The sequence below is a fragment of the Lactuca serriola genome, chromosome 3 (assembly GCF_051521515.1).
Source record: "Lactuca serriola cultivar US96UC23 chromosome 3, Lser_US96UC23_V15, whole genome shotgun sequence".
Classification (NCBI taxonomy): Eukaryota; Viridiplantae; Streptophyta; class Magnoliopsida; order Asterales; family Asteraceae; genus Lactuca; species Lactuca serriola.
Genome location: NC_136410.1, coordinates 200,643,637 through 200,657,962, shown reverse-complemented (window position 1 = coordinate 200,657,962; position 14,326 = coordinate 200,643,637). Strand labels below are relative to the sequence as shown.

General features: G+C 28.8%; 1 protein-coding gene across 1 annotated transcript; it reads left to right on the top strand.

Moving 5' to 3' along the window:
• Positions 1-9,546: 9,546 nt before the first annotated feature.
• Positions 9,547-10,325, top strand: LOC145093511 (uncharacterized). Its single transcript, XM_079031652.1, has one exon. The coding sequence runs from the start codon at positions 9,670-9,672 to the stop codon at positions 9,874-9,876; it is 207 nt and encodes a 68-aa protein (XP_078887778.1). The 5' UTR covers positions 9,547-9,669; the 3' UTR covers positions 9,877-10,325.
• Positions 10,326-14,326: the final 4,001 nt, after the last annotated feature.

The following is a 14,326-nucleotide window of genomic DNA, read 5'->3' as shown; positions in this document are numbered from 1 at the left end:
CATGCACAATTCGACAGTATCCCAAGTAAACATCCAGGGAATAAACATATTATCCAACAAATAACTAGGCATGAGTCCTATCAGTTTTCCCTCTTAAAAATCCACAGGAAGCACCCAAAGTCCTCCACTCCTCCATACATTTTTATGTGGTTTTCACTCTATTTACACACATTAAAATGTGTTAAAACCTTTAGGATAACATTATTCTCAAGGAAAGTTCATCAACTCCCTTCAAGAGTTTAGACTTGAAATCTTCACTTCATCACTTCAAGCAACCCACAAATCCACTCAAGGTGAGTTCATACCCGCCACATTTTCAAGCTTTTTCATGTCTTTAGGTGGGGGAGATACAAGTAAAACTTTGTTTATAACATAAATACTTTCATGTTTTCATTTTTATGTTAAAAATAAGATATTATTTGCATAATGTATTACTGTCACTAATTTTATACAATATTTGTGATATATTAGTTTGATATTCAAAGCTAATAAAAACATAACTCATTATATGCTACAAACATCATAAGGAAAAAAATAAGATTTGGAAAACTAAAAGGTTTTGGAAACTTATACTAAAATATAGCCTTTCTAGTAAAAACGGTTACATTATAGTCATTTACTAATTTTGTGGGTTTCAACCCAAAAATATTATGTTGATTTCATATTTTGAAACTAGACAAAATAACAATTTTATATTTATATAATAGAGTATTATAGTCTCAACAAATACACGAGATAAACTATAATTGGTATAGTTTGGAAGTCACAAGCTACACTTTTATTTCAGAAGAACCATATAATTATTCAAAGGTATAATTATTTCATTTTACAAGAAAAAGGAGTCATAGTTCCCGTGAATCTGTTGATGCTACGCTCCTTCACCGTAACTACCTAGCGTACACCTTAAGTCTTGCATTATAACCAGAGTCTCCTTGAGGGAGAGCAAGACCGTTGTGTATAGATCTATATGAGATTGACAATCTCGCACCTCAGTTGTTCGCTACAATTAGACTGGCAAGTCTTGAGCGATAAATGTCTTCCCGCTCCGACGCCTGAAGAACACCGTGCAGGCTACACGTCGTATTAGCATGGTTAGAATAACTCACATAGGGATCGTGGACACTACTTGGTTTATGGGGTGGCTTACACTTCATTAGTTTTATATAAAGATATAACTACATACTATTTTTCCGTACACCAATACTTATACATTTTGGTCTTAGGGTTTAAGACTACAGTTCTCATTTAATAAAACATTGGATTTTCTAGAAACATACATTATCATTTTACAAGCAAAATATACAAAAGAAATAGATACATCTTCAGTTCATATTTAAGAAAATATTGGATTTTCTGGATACATAAATTATCATTATACAAGGAAAATATACAAACGAAATACATACATATTGAGTTCATACTTAAGAAAATATTGGATTTTCTGGAAACATACATTATCATTTTACAAGAAAAATATACAAAGAAAATACATACATTTATCGTTCATATTAAAGAAAATATCGGATTTTCTAGAAGTATACAAAAATCATTTTTTGAAAATGTTACAAATCCTTCTCGTACAAAAATGCTTATGAACTCACCAACTTAATTGTTGACACTTTTCAAAATCACTTGTATTCTCAAGAAACAAGTAGACAGGTGTTCAAACCTACTTGAGGGTCGGCGTCGCTGTTTCATGTTTTCTACTTTTTAGTTATTCGTATTCAACTTTAAAACAAATAGGGTTTTGTAAACGATGTAATACTGGTAGTCTTAATGTATGAATGTTTGTCTTTGCTATGTTTCATTCATATTCAACTGTTATGATATTGTACATGAAGTCACTCCATCCGCCCCCAGACGTTTCCGCCATTCTGGTTTGGGGGTGTGACAAATTGGAATTGCTACAATATTCTTGAGTACTTTGAAAATAGGAATTTTATGTATTGGATAAACCCACACTTAGAGATTACTTCATGGATCTTGTCACAGGTAATTCTAAGACGATAATATATACTATTCTTCAAATAGAGATATATAATTTGTAATTTACTAATCGGTTGTATATTGGTGCTACGTAAACGCATCAGTAACTCGATGTTATAAAACATAGTATCATATATGATTTGTCAAATAAAGATTACAGTTATTTAGTCAAAGTTTATTCATTCTTTTTCCCTAACAGGAAAAGCGATATCATTGGGCCCCTCGATGATTTGATGTTGACATTATATGTGTTGGACCCAACCAGGACTAATTGATGTGTTCAATTTAAGTCCAATAAAGTCTTTATAAAGCGGAAAATCAAGAAACATAATCTTAGACAATGAGATTGCTGATCCATGTATGGCGTCCATACAATATCATGAAAAACACTTGAATAGCTGATCACTTATTTTAGGGACAACGGCTGATTTGAATCAGATTTTGGCAATGGCTTTGTAAAGCACTCTTTGTTGTTTACTTCTATGTCTATACTTGCAATTGTAGTTACAGACTTATCCAAATGGAAGACTGTTGGAATAAGGTGTCTAAGCCAATAACTAAATTGATATATGCATGAATTAGAAGCAAACTCCTTTTTAGGTTGCTCTCATAACCAATAACTGAATAAAATGACATTTGGAGAGAGAGACTGATTTGTTAATTTATTATACAATTAATAAATTGTAACAAATGATTTTTTAATATATTATATGATTAATATATTAATTAGAAATAGTAAAAATAAATTAAGAATTAATAAAACATTATGTGGAATTAATTTGAGGTTAATTAGAATTAATGGGAAGTGTAGAGACTAAGTTGTAATTGTTAAATAGTTGAGCAAGATAGGTTTTCTAGAACCTTCTATGCATGGATGGTTTTGGCTAAGTGTTTTAGCGTTTCTAGTTAATCTTATTGGATAACTACAGAGTTGGATAATTACCTAATTTAAAATATTATTATTATATTCAAATTAGGGTTATCTAAGGTTTCCTCATCCACTCTTTCTAATTCTCAAGAGCCAAAAAATTTCTCTAAGCCTCCCCTCTCCTCAAGTCTTATAGTTGCTAGGATTTTGGGTACAAGCCATTACAGGCATCTAAGCTTTTGGTGCATGTTTTCCAAGGAACTCAAAGGAAGATTTTGTTTATTAATTTTTATATTAATCAAAAGGTATGTGACTCTAATCCTTCTCGTAATTTCAATTAAAGTAGAGGTTCTTGATAATTATAGATTATTTCTATCAATAGATAAAACATAGATCCAAACTAGGTTGCATGTGAACTTAAGGGTTAATGCTTTTTGTTCTCTTCTCAAGCAATTTCAAGTAAGAGAACTCTTGGCAGCTTTCAAAACAATCGACCGCATTCCAAACTCTTTCTCACTTTAGCCTCCTTTAGTCCCCCGTACTGACTAGTATGTTCATATTTTTTGAAAATATATTCACACAACTTATGCTAAAGAATAATTTTTTTAGAATATGTATGTATTCGAAGTTATAAAATTAAATTATAGCCGAACAATTCTTTTATAATTTTAATCGATTCTAATATATACATTCATATTCTAGCATAATCTTATCACAAATTTATAAAATGTTTTTCAGTATATACTGCTCATCTAAATATATGGGGAATTCACATGAACAATTTATACTCACACAAAAATTTATTCAGATTATTTCCCCCAACACACACACCCTACTTTTGATTAAGAACATTAATTCTCTAAGAATATTTAACAAACAACTAAGATTCCATAAGAATGCTTTTGACAGACTAAGAACAATTCTATCAGAATGACTACATTCCACTTCGAATTTTCAAAAAAATCAACTACAAAATGTAAATTTAAGTTATCAAATACAAACACCTACCAATCGATAACAACAATTCTATAAGAATGCAACTCTGAATTATCTATAATGAAGGATTTGTTTGTATAATAAAAGGTAGAAGATTTTTGTATATATATCACTAGGTTTATCAATGCTTCGTGGTCAATCTTGATTCTGGAAAATAAATTACAATTTCATGCTCCGAGTAAAGGGTTTTTCTAGCAATTGTGTGCGCAAACAATGAGGATGATGTGATCAGTTAACAAAATATCAACTTTTGCTTTTTTTATAGTTGATGGAAATGTACATTATTTCCCTTGAGAACCAGTATCATTTAATTTATGTATTTTTTTTCTTTTTTATTTAATGTAATTAAATCAGTAAATCAACTTCTTAAAATAACTAAAACTATTGACCAATATATACCATCCACACTATAACCTAGCCCTATATATATATATATATATATATATATATATATATATATATATATATATATATATATATATATATATATATATATATATATGATGAAATGAGAACATCTAAAGTGTTGAGAACACAAGAAAAGTTCTGGACCAACCATTTTACAATGATATATTAGTAATTGCGTATTTAGTTTAAATTATAACAAATCTTAATATCCTAAATTTTAGCAATATTAATTACAGTTACTTAAAATAATAGATTAACCGATTTTTATTTTATTTTTTTTATTAATATATTATAAAAATATTTTTTATTCATTTTTGTTAAAAAAAAGTCATTTTTTATAATTTATCATTCATCAGATAATATTAATTATAAATGAGTAAAACACGTTTGTAATTATAAAACTATAAAGTTGTAATCGTAAATGAATAAAACACAATTTAAAGATAAATTTTTTTATTTATAAAAAAGTAAAAAAATAAACTCTATTTATTATTAAACTTTGTTATATTTATAAATAAAATTTCTAAATACTGAGTTTATACATTTATTTACTTATATTCATAAACGAATACGCCAATACTAGTTTTATACATTTATATATGATTATATTCAACAATGATTAACCCACTCCAAAGGATTATATTCATAAATTAATATGCAAATACTAGTGTGATACATTTATACATGATTATATTCAACAATGATTAAACCACTCCAAAGCGGAAAAAAATGTTGAAAAATTCATCCATATATCGGCCATTTTCTTGAATTGGTTGCAACCTCCTTCTTCTATTTGGATAAAAATGGTTGCTTGTGTAACAAGCACCAGTCATACCTAAAAAGTGATTGCATTCCTTTTTCTTTGATAAATACTTACAAAATGCCAATAACATGTAAATACAATAAAAAGATCAACAAAATATTAAAATGAATGATTAGTAGCAAAAGCATGTGGTGTTATAATCATAAATGATATGATTATAATCGATTTTCTAATCATTTATATTACCGATAGTTATAATTATAAATGATTACTATCAGTGTCTTCTAGCACTGTTGATTGTTAGGGGCTTCAACTCTAACATCGTTGCTATCCCCTCGCCCTTCTCGATCTCACTCTGAATCCCCCTCGTGCTCTCCCCTATGTTTGCCCATTTAAGAGAAAATGAACCCCATTATTGTTGAAATCGTGAAGTTCCAAAGAAAGAACCAATTGTGTAAATAACAACGTTTAGACTAAAGAGGAGGCTCGATAGTGGCTGCAACGTGAGATGTGATGGTGAACATATTCGGGTGGTGTATGGATGATGGAGGCAGATCTGTTGATGAAGTCCTAGGTATCCAAAGGAGAAAGAAAGAGACGGGAATATGACAGGATATAAACGGGAGTTGAGAAATTTTAGGAGTTAGCTTAAGTTTCAATTACTATTATACTCTTATGACAATTTTAAAGTTTCACTTTAATTCCTGTAATTTTAAGAATTTACATAAATGGCTCATTCCATAATAACCTTAGATTTAGTTTTTTAAATGGTTCAGATCTGTTCTTACTTCTCAACCTTTTAGGTGTTCTCATTTATATATATATATATATATATATATATATATATATATATATATATATTAGTTTTATAAATAAGGTCATTCAAATCAATATGATTCAAAATAGAACATCTATCTTGAACCATATTTATTTGATACATTCACAATTTTTCAACTTATGTTAATTAATTCAATGATTAATCAAAATATTTGTCCTATATGAGAATATTGTTTTCATGTTAGATTATTTACATTTGCTTTTTTTTTTTCTTTTTGTTTTTATTGTCAAGAGTCCAAAAGAATATAAATATAGAGAATTACAAAGTAAAAGATGAATACATGTGATTTAACATATTGTATATGTAAGTGTGTATTTTATTTGGTATAATCTTCCACTACTAATATCCATATATAATATTGTATTTTTAATTATTATTTTCACTTCATTTTCCCTTACCTTCTTTGAGTTTCAGAAATATTTTTATGATTGTACTTAAGTCAAAAGAAAATGATGATATAATTTTAATTTCTTGTTACAATTTTTTGATGTAGAATTATGGTATGTTTATGTTGTATATATCATTTCCTATATTTGTCATAATTTTCTAAATATATTCATAATTTTTGTGTAGATTTAGAACTCCATTAACATCTTGACTTTTTTTTAGATTATGATAATCATATCAATTGACAAATTATGTTACACTCATTTTTCTAACATCTAGTTTTTTTGTCGATTATATTTCGCTAGATCATGACATACTTTACTAAATAATGTTTATATGTAATAATAAAAGTGTAACACCGTGAATTTACAAAATAATTTTTCGCAAAATATAAAAACGTTTTTCATTTAATTTTCATAAAACATCAAGTTTAAAACTCCAATTCACATCATACAAAATCCCAAGATCACATATCATAAAAATCCCCTGCGTGTGTACAGATCAAGCCGACGCCTTCCCACGGTCATCGCTAGTACCTGAAACAACAACACTAACACTGTAAGCACAAAGCTTAGTGAGTTCCCCAAAATACCACACATAACACATATTAGCCACTCGAGGCTATAACTCTGTGGGTCCTTAGACCCTGCTCTACGAACCCACTGGTTCTAACTCTAGGAACCTTCCAGTTCCAACTCTATAAACATGCACAACATAAATCACATAGACATAATGCAGTACAACACATAACATACATATAACATACACATACTCTGTCACATAACTCTGATTACCTACTCAAGGTAAAGTATAGTGAGAAGACTCACCTCGTATATCTCGATAACTCGCGAATCCTGGAAATCACTCGTGCTCGATCCTCCGAGCTATAGTCCTCCTATAACATCATATATCTCTAATTAATACTTTTACCACTAAGGTTGACTACCCCTATCAAGTCAACACTGGTCAACTCTGGTCAAGAGTCAACGGTCAACTTTGACCGGACTCGGCGAGTGCACTAGGGCGACTCGGCGAGTCTATACGCGTTCACCAACTCTCTAGGATTCTCTTTTGACACGTCGAGTACTCCCCTGACTCGACGAGTTCCACCTGGCATGAATCGCGGGGCCACCACGACTCAACTCGCTGAGTCTCAAGAACAACTCGGCGAGTTCCAGCTCGACTCAGTCCACCTGTCAACCCTCTCTAACTCTCCCTGACTCACTGAGTCAACCCATAACTCGGCAGGACCACTCGCTGAGTGGTTAAGGACAATCTTCATGCTACTCGCCGAGTCTGTTCTTCGGACTCGGCGAGTCCATGCCATGCATCAACTCAAATATCTCACTTCTGAGGTCAGATCCGCTCCATCAACTCATAGATCTGGCCCTCCTAAGCTTATTCATCACGTAAAGTCACAGTCTTGGCTACCATGCAACACCTACAAGGCTCTTTTTGAAGAAATGACCTTTAAGATGGCAACCCTAGTCTCCAACCCAAAAGGAAGGACATAAAGCATGGCATTTGGGACTCTCTGGACCTGCTAAGGTCCAGATCTAGGTACCATATCCCCATGGGACCTCTCACACTTCAATTACAAAGCAAACAAGGCATGAAGAAACCCTAGATTTGACCATAACAACAAAAACACGGAAATAAGCTCTGAATGATACCTCAAGAAGCTTCCCCTGACAAAATGGAAGTAGATCCAAGCTCCCCAACTCTTCTAACTTGACTTTCCCCTTCCTTTCTTGAAAATACACACAAAATTGGTGAATAATGGCCTCTTATCTCACTCACAAGAACCCTCAGCTGGTTTGGTGCTCTCAAGGTCAAGGTAGCCGCAATGAAGGGCCATAAGGTCCTTTAAATAGGGCTTAGGACCGGGAAATTAGGGTTTCATTAAACAGCGCGGACTCGCCGAGTCCAAGCGCGAACCCGCATCCAGAACCGCGATCCTACTCGGCGAGTTTGAGCTCCAACTCGCCGAGTCCCCTCACAAAACACCAAAAATATATGAATAATAGATACCTGGAAATTCAGGTTGTTACAAAAAGAGACAATATGGTCAATCAAAATTCATATATTTTTATTAACTAATGAATTAGATTAATTAACATAAGTTGAAAATTTGTAAGAGTTATGTAGTAAAAGTATTTTAATTAACGAATCCATTAAATAGCATAAAATGAAATGTTGTGGGGTTTTCATATGAATATAGTTTATATATAGTTTGAATAGATTAAATAAATAAACAAATGAGTAATTCTTAAATTATTTGAGTTTAAAAATACTTAAAGATAATATTAAAGAAAAATTTCTACTATATTCTTATTTATATGCAACCTACCGATAAAGATAATCAAAATTATACTATTGAATATATGTAGTATATTATAAGTCTTAAATGTCAAATTTTCAAATAAACATCTCTTTTACCATATTAGTTATGTTTAGCAACATATATGTCTATATTTTTTGGAATATAATTTTCTTTCTATACGACATGCAGCCATACAGGTGTTCGAGTAGTATCCTCCTTAATAAATGAAAGTTTTTTTGCCACATGTCAATCTCTCATGAGTTTTGACACTTGTCATTTTATGGTATTTTTGAAATAAATATTATCTGCTTGTCAATTTTTGGTTTTTTCAATTTTTAAAATTAAAATCATATATTTCTATATGCAAAGTATTGAATATCATATATATGATATTAAATTGTAATAAATACATTTCTTCATTTCTTATTTTAAATTTGTATATTAAAAAATATTTTATATTACACTTTAATGTGTAATTTTTTTTAAATCAACCTGTATATTATACGGGTCTTACACCTAATATAGAATATATACTGAGATGAAATAGAGTAATAACGTAGTATTATTAATCACCAAAAGAAAACAAAATACTAAATAGAATGATAAAGAACTTAAGTAATGTTCATGGGACACGCTTTCTCACCCATGTGCATAAGTATTGATGTGTCATCTGTTCCATTCTAAGCAATTATATATTTTTGATTATTCTCTTTCACTTCTTCAACAATACAATCAATAAAATACTAGGAAAGTCTGAAAAGGTACTAAATTTATAAATTAATTATATTAATTAGAAATTGAGAATTCTTTAATCTTTACTTTATGATTTTTATTTATTCAATGCTAATTCTTTTAACATATGTTTTTAATCACGAAATTGTAGAAAATGACAACACTACTATCATTTTCGTGACCATGCATATATAGTTATAAATACTTAACAATTTAATCCAATAATTTATTACCCATGACACCTTGTTCCTTATCGTTATAGCAACAAGACACTTGGGCCAACTTGAATTGTATCCAAACTCTCTATACTTGTGCACATAAATTTTAATCTTCTTCTTTCAATTCTTTTCCTTGTTTTTTGATTCAAGATGCATGATTGGGCTGCTCCGATCATATCTGCAGCGTTGTTTGCTCTTTTAGCTCCGGGACTCATTGTTCAAATGCCAGGAAAAGAATCATCGGTTGGTTTTATGAACATGAAGACTAGCATAATCTCCATGTTTCTACACACAGTTCTTTATGGTTTGCTTCTTATTTTGTTTCTTGTAGTCCTTGACATACATATGTATGCTTAGGCATTAATATCAACCCGAAGAAACCTCATCGTTTGTTGTTTTAAGGGTGATTTACTTGATTATTTTCTTTTATTAGCCACTCGTTGATGGTTTTTTCTTATGTTATATGAATTTGGAAGTTTGAGATGAAATGAAAGTTTATTTCTACCTTTTATCACTACAAAATAGGAAATTGAAGTATTTAGTATTTAGAAGACCCATAATGAAATGGTTGAAAGATGTGACAAGTCTATGTGTCGTTCAATGGATGAAAGTATATAATTGTGAGATGTCATCTTGACATTCATTGAATTTGAAGTTCAATAGCCATTGAACTCTTCAATGGGAAAAATGAAAGTTTTTAATTCTTAAATATTTACTATAAATATATTTTGTAACATTCCATTGAACTTTATTATAGAAAAAAATGATAGAGTTGTATGAGTTGTAAAAAGATGATGTGCCTTTACATGTTATGTAGTCTCGGTAATTCATAGCAATACAAGTTTACGTGTGTTGGATACACTCATACATCTGTCATATGTTTATCTTTCCTGGATCCAACTTTCAATTTTATTTCTGGATTAAAAGAATTGTTATATCATTTTTATTTGTTTTTAGTGAGAATATTTATGGTGTTCAATACTTAATTGTAAGTTCTTGTTTGTTTGTTAAAAATTGACTAACAAAATTGTTGGCAACTTTCGGCCGTAATTCACCCCTTTTCACGTAGAAGTTGTTGAAATTTTAAGTCGTTAGTCAACTTTACAGTGGAAAAGAATCGTTTGTAGTGCGGGAATCAGGAAACAGTTTGTTACATTTTTTTTTAAATTTATCCTATGTTTAATAAAGAATCGAGTTTGAATGTTTGATCCAGTTTTATTATTAATTTATTATATATGTAAAGCTTTGAACGTTTGATGATAATTTAAGTTGTGACTTTAAATCGGATTCAAATTGGCATTTTTCAATACTAACAATTTCGGGCCACATTTAGGAAAACGTGGCCCTTTTCCATAAGTATGCAAAATGATCTCGGGTTACAAAAAAAACTTTACCCAAAATGGTCTATGTCTTATAATGTTACAAAAATGATCCATATCCAATTGAGATTTTATAAAAAAGATTATTTAGTTTTATAAAATTACATAAATAATCTAGTTTTAATCAAAACTATAGAAATGGTCAATCCTTTTCCACAAACACGATGATATAGCCCCTGCTTATAAAAAACATTACAAAAAGGGATAATGACTTGAAAGGGTAACGAACTTTCAACTTTGTTCACATTTAGTCACTAAATTTTTTTTTTTTTTATCTATTTGTCACTGAACTATTGAAACTGTTCACATTTTACCCTTATAACCGGTTGTACCGGTCATAAGGGTAAAATGTGAACAGTTTCAATAGTTGAGTGACAAATTGATAATGAAAAAAAGTTTAGTGACTGAATGTGAACAAAATCGAAAGTTCGTTTCCCTCTAAAAAAGTTGAATGACTAAATGTTAAGAAACTTCCTCTTGTATAATGTTTGAGCAAATTATTTATTTTTGTTAAATTATAGCAATATTTTTTGATGAAGAAATTTATGAAATAAAAAAAAAACGCCGAAAAATATATTTAAAAAAACGAAAAACTAAAACCGAAATAAAAAACCAATGGTTTGGTATTTTCCAAATAAAACATTTAAATTTCCAATCTGATTTTGGTTTTACAAAAATTCAACTTTCAAGTTTCCATATCTAAACCTCTCTCCCTTTATATAATCGAAAAATGATTATAAAATTAAAAAGGGAATGAGAAAGCAAAACAATAGAAATGAACTTTCGACTTTGTTATAGAAAAGGTCCGTGTTTCATAAAATTATTATAAAACCAATGGTTTCATATTTTTCAGATAAAACATCCAAACATTTTTTATAATCAAAAAATGATTATAAAACCAAAAAGGGTCCGTGTTTCATAAAATTATATGAAAAGTCCCTGCTTAAGCAAAACGATAGAAATGATCCATATGTTTCATAAAATTACAAAAATGATCCCCTACCTAATAGTGAATTTAAAAATGATATCGAAAATATATAAGTATTAAACCCGTCAAAATCCCCCTACTTGAAAATTTATGACAATTGTCCCTATCTTAGTTTATTTCATACTAGGTGTGAGACCCATGTATTACACAAGTTGATTAAAAAAATTAAATACAAAGATGTAAAATATTTAACATTTTTAAAATAAAATTTTGAAATAAATACGATTACAATGATAAATAAGTAAGTACTTCCGATCAATACTAATAAAAAAAATAATTGACATATTTTAAAGAATTATTTTGAATAACAACTTTCTAAAAAACAAATCCACTTTTTATGGAGCCTGTCATTGACTCTTGTTTATTTTCAATGCAAAACATATTATTAATGGACTATTTTATTTGAAATATAACAGTAATCATTTTATATGAAGGCGTCTAAGATATTCTTGGAATAAAAGTATGATTTTCTATATTATTTCGAAATAAATGAATGTCGATTATATAAATTAAAGTATTACACGGTTTTTTTTAAAAGACGGACATTTTAATAAAAATAAAATAATTTAAAATTTTGAGCAAACAACAGTGTAATAGTACATATAAGTAAAAATATGTTTCCAAAACAAAAGAACAAAAAATAAATTATATTACTCCCTTTATCCTGAAATTATTGTCTACATACAAAAAAACATACAGATTAAAAAAAATATTAATTATCATAATAACTTTAATATAAAGACATTAATTGAATATCATATGGTTAGATATTTTCCTTTTATTTTTTAATTAAATATTTTAGTTTTAACATAAGTTTTACATATTAATAATCTCATTACAATTTTCAAAATCATTAATCTCGTAAAAGCTTCCAAGATGAGTTATGTGTTTTTAATGCTAAAAAAGGGTAATTAGTCCATAGGATTTCCCTTTTAAGGGAGAGAAAGTAGAAAAAGACTTTAACTAATGTAGATAATATTTCTTGATTTATTGCCTAATTAATGTTAATGTTGATATGAATTCATGATTTATTGTCCGATTTTCCTTATTTATATGTGTAGTAAATGTTTTTAAAATGCAAAAAAACCACAAAATGTGATGTGAAAAAAAAATAGAAAAAATAAGAGAAAACATATTAAATAAGAAGAAGACAAGTGACAAAAACATTATTAGCGTTGAAAGGGTCTATGCCTTTGATAAAACTACAAAATGGTCCATGACTAATAGCAAAATTACATAAACTGGCCTTTTGTTTCATAAAATTTAAAAAATAGTCTTTACCTAATAGCGATATAATAGAAATCGTCCCTTTGTTTTAGAAAATTACAAAAATGGTCGTCGTCTGATAGCAAACTTACACATTGTAAACTAGGTGTGAGACCCATGTATTACATGAGTTTATTTAAAAAAAATTAAATATAAAATTTTATCAATCTGAAAACTTTAAATTTATAAGAAAAATAAGAAATTTTTTAAATTATTAAAATTAATGAGACTTTAATGCATTAGATACATTACATATATAAACTATTTTTTAATAAATACCTTACATATATATTACCTTATATATTAAATGTGGATTTTAATTTAATAAAATCAAAAATACAATAAAATGACAAGTGAAAAATAGAAAATTTTAAAATTTCTAGAAAATGTCTTGTGTCCAAATGAATAAGAAGAGGACATGTGGCAAAGTAATTTTCATTTATTAGGGTAGATTAGACCGTATGTGAAACACAACTAATATAGAATTAATAAATTTGTTGCTACACAAAAATAGACTCGTTTTCAATCATACCGTTCAATTTTTCGTTATTATGAGTACATTTCCCAATTTTAATCAACTTGAGTGAAAATTGGTCATTTACATATAATTAAAATAAGAGAAATTAAATATTTTTTTATTTTTTTTTCTAAAAATCCTTCTACCCAATTAAATGATTATACATATCATATTAGTATACTAAAATATCATTAAATTTTATTTAATGGGTATTAAATGTTACACAGGTTGGTATTTAATTTAATAAAAGGATTTGCAGGAACAAAATATAGAAGAATATTTAACTTCTCTTAAAATAATAAAGGATAGTTAACTTCTCTTGAAATAATAATAAAGGATATTTAACTTCTCTTAAAATAATAATTAATTCATTGGTAATATAGGAATCGATTTGTCATATTTTATAGCCTTATATCTTAAAGTTACAACAAATGATCTAAAAAATCGTGAAATATTTACCATACATTTACAATTTCGTTTCCTATAACACTCCATTAAAATTTAATAGCAAACTTTTGTATTCTCTTTCAACGGAAAGATAAACACACCACAATTTAGGATTTTCGGAGTTTATGAAAAGACATGGCACCACGGCCAGTAAGTGGCATTCGATCATAAATTATTCTTTTTGTATTTATATATAACACGCAAATAACC

What these genes read in the sequence shown, in the direction of transcription:
- LOC145093511 (XM_079031652.1), top strand. Translation starts at nt 9,670, where the DNA reads ATGCATGATTGGGCTGCTCCGATCATATCTGCAGCGTTGTTTGCTCTT.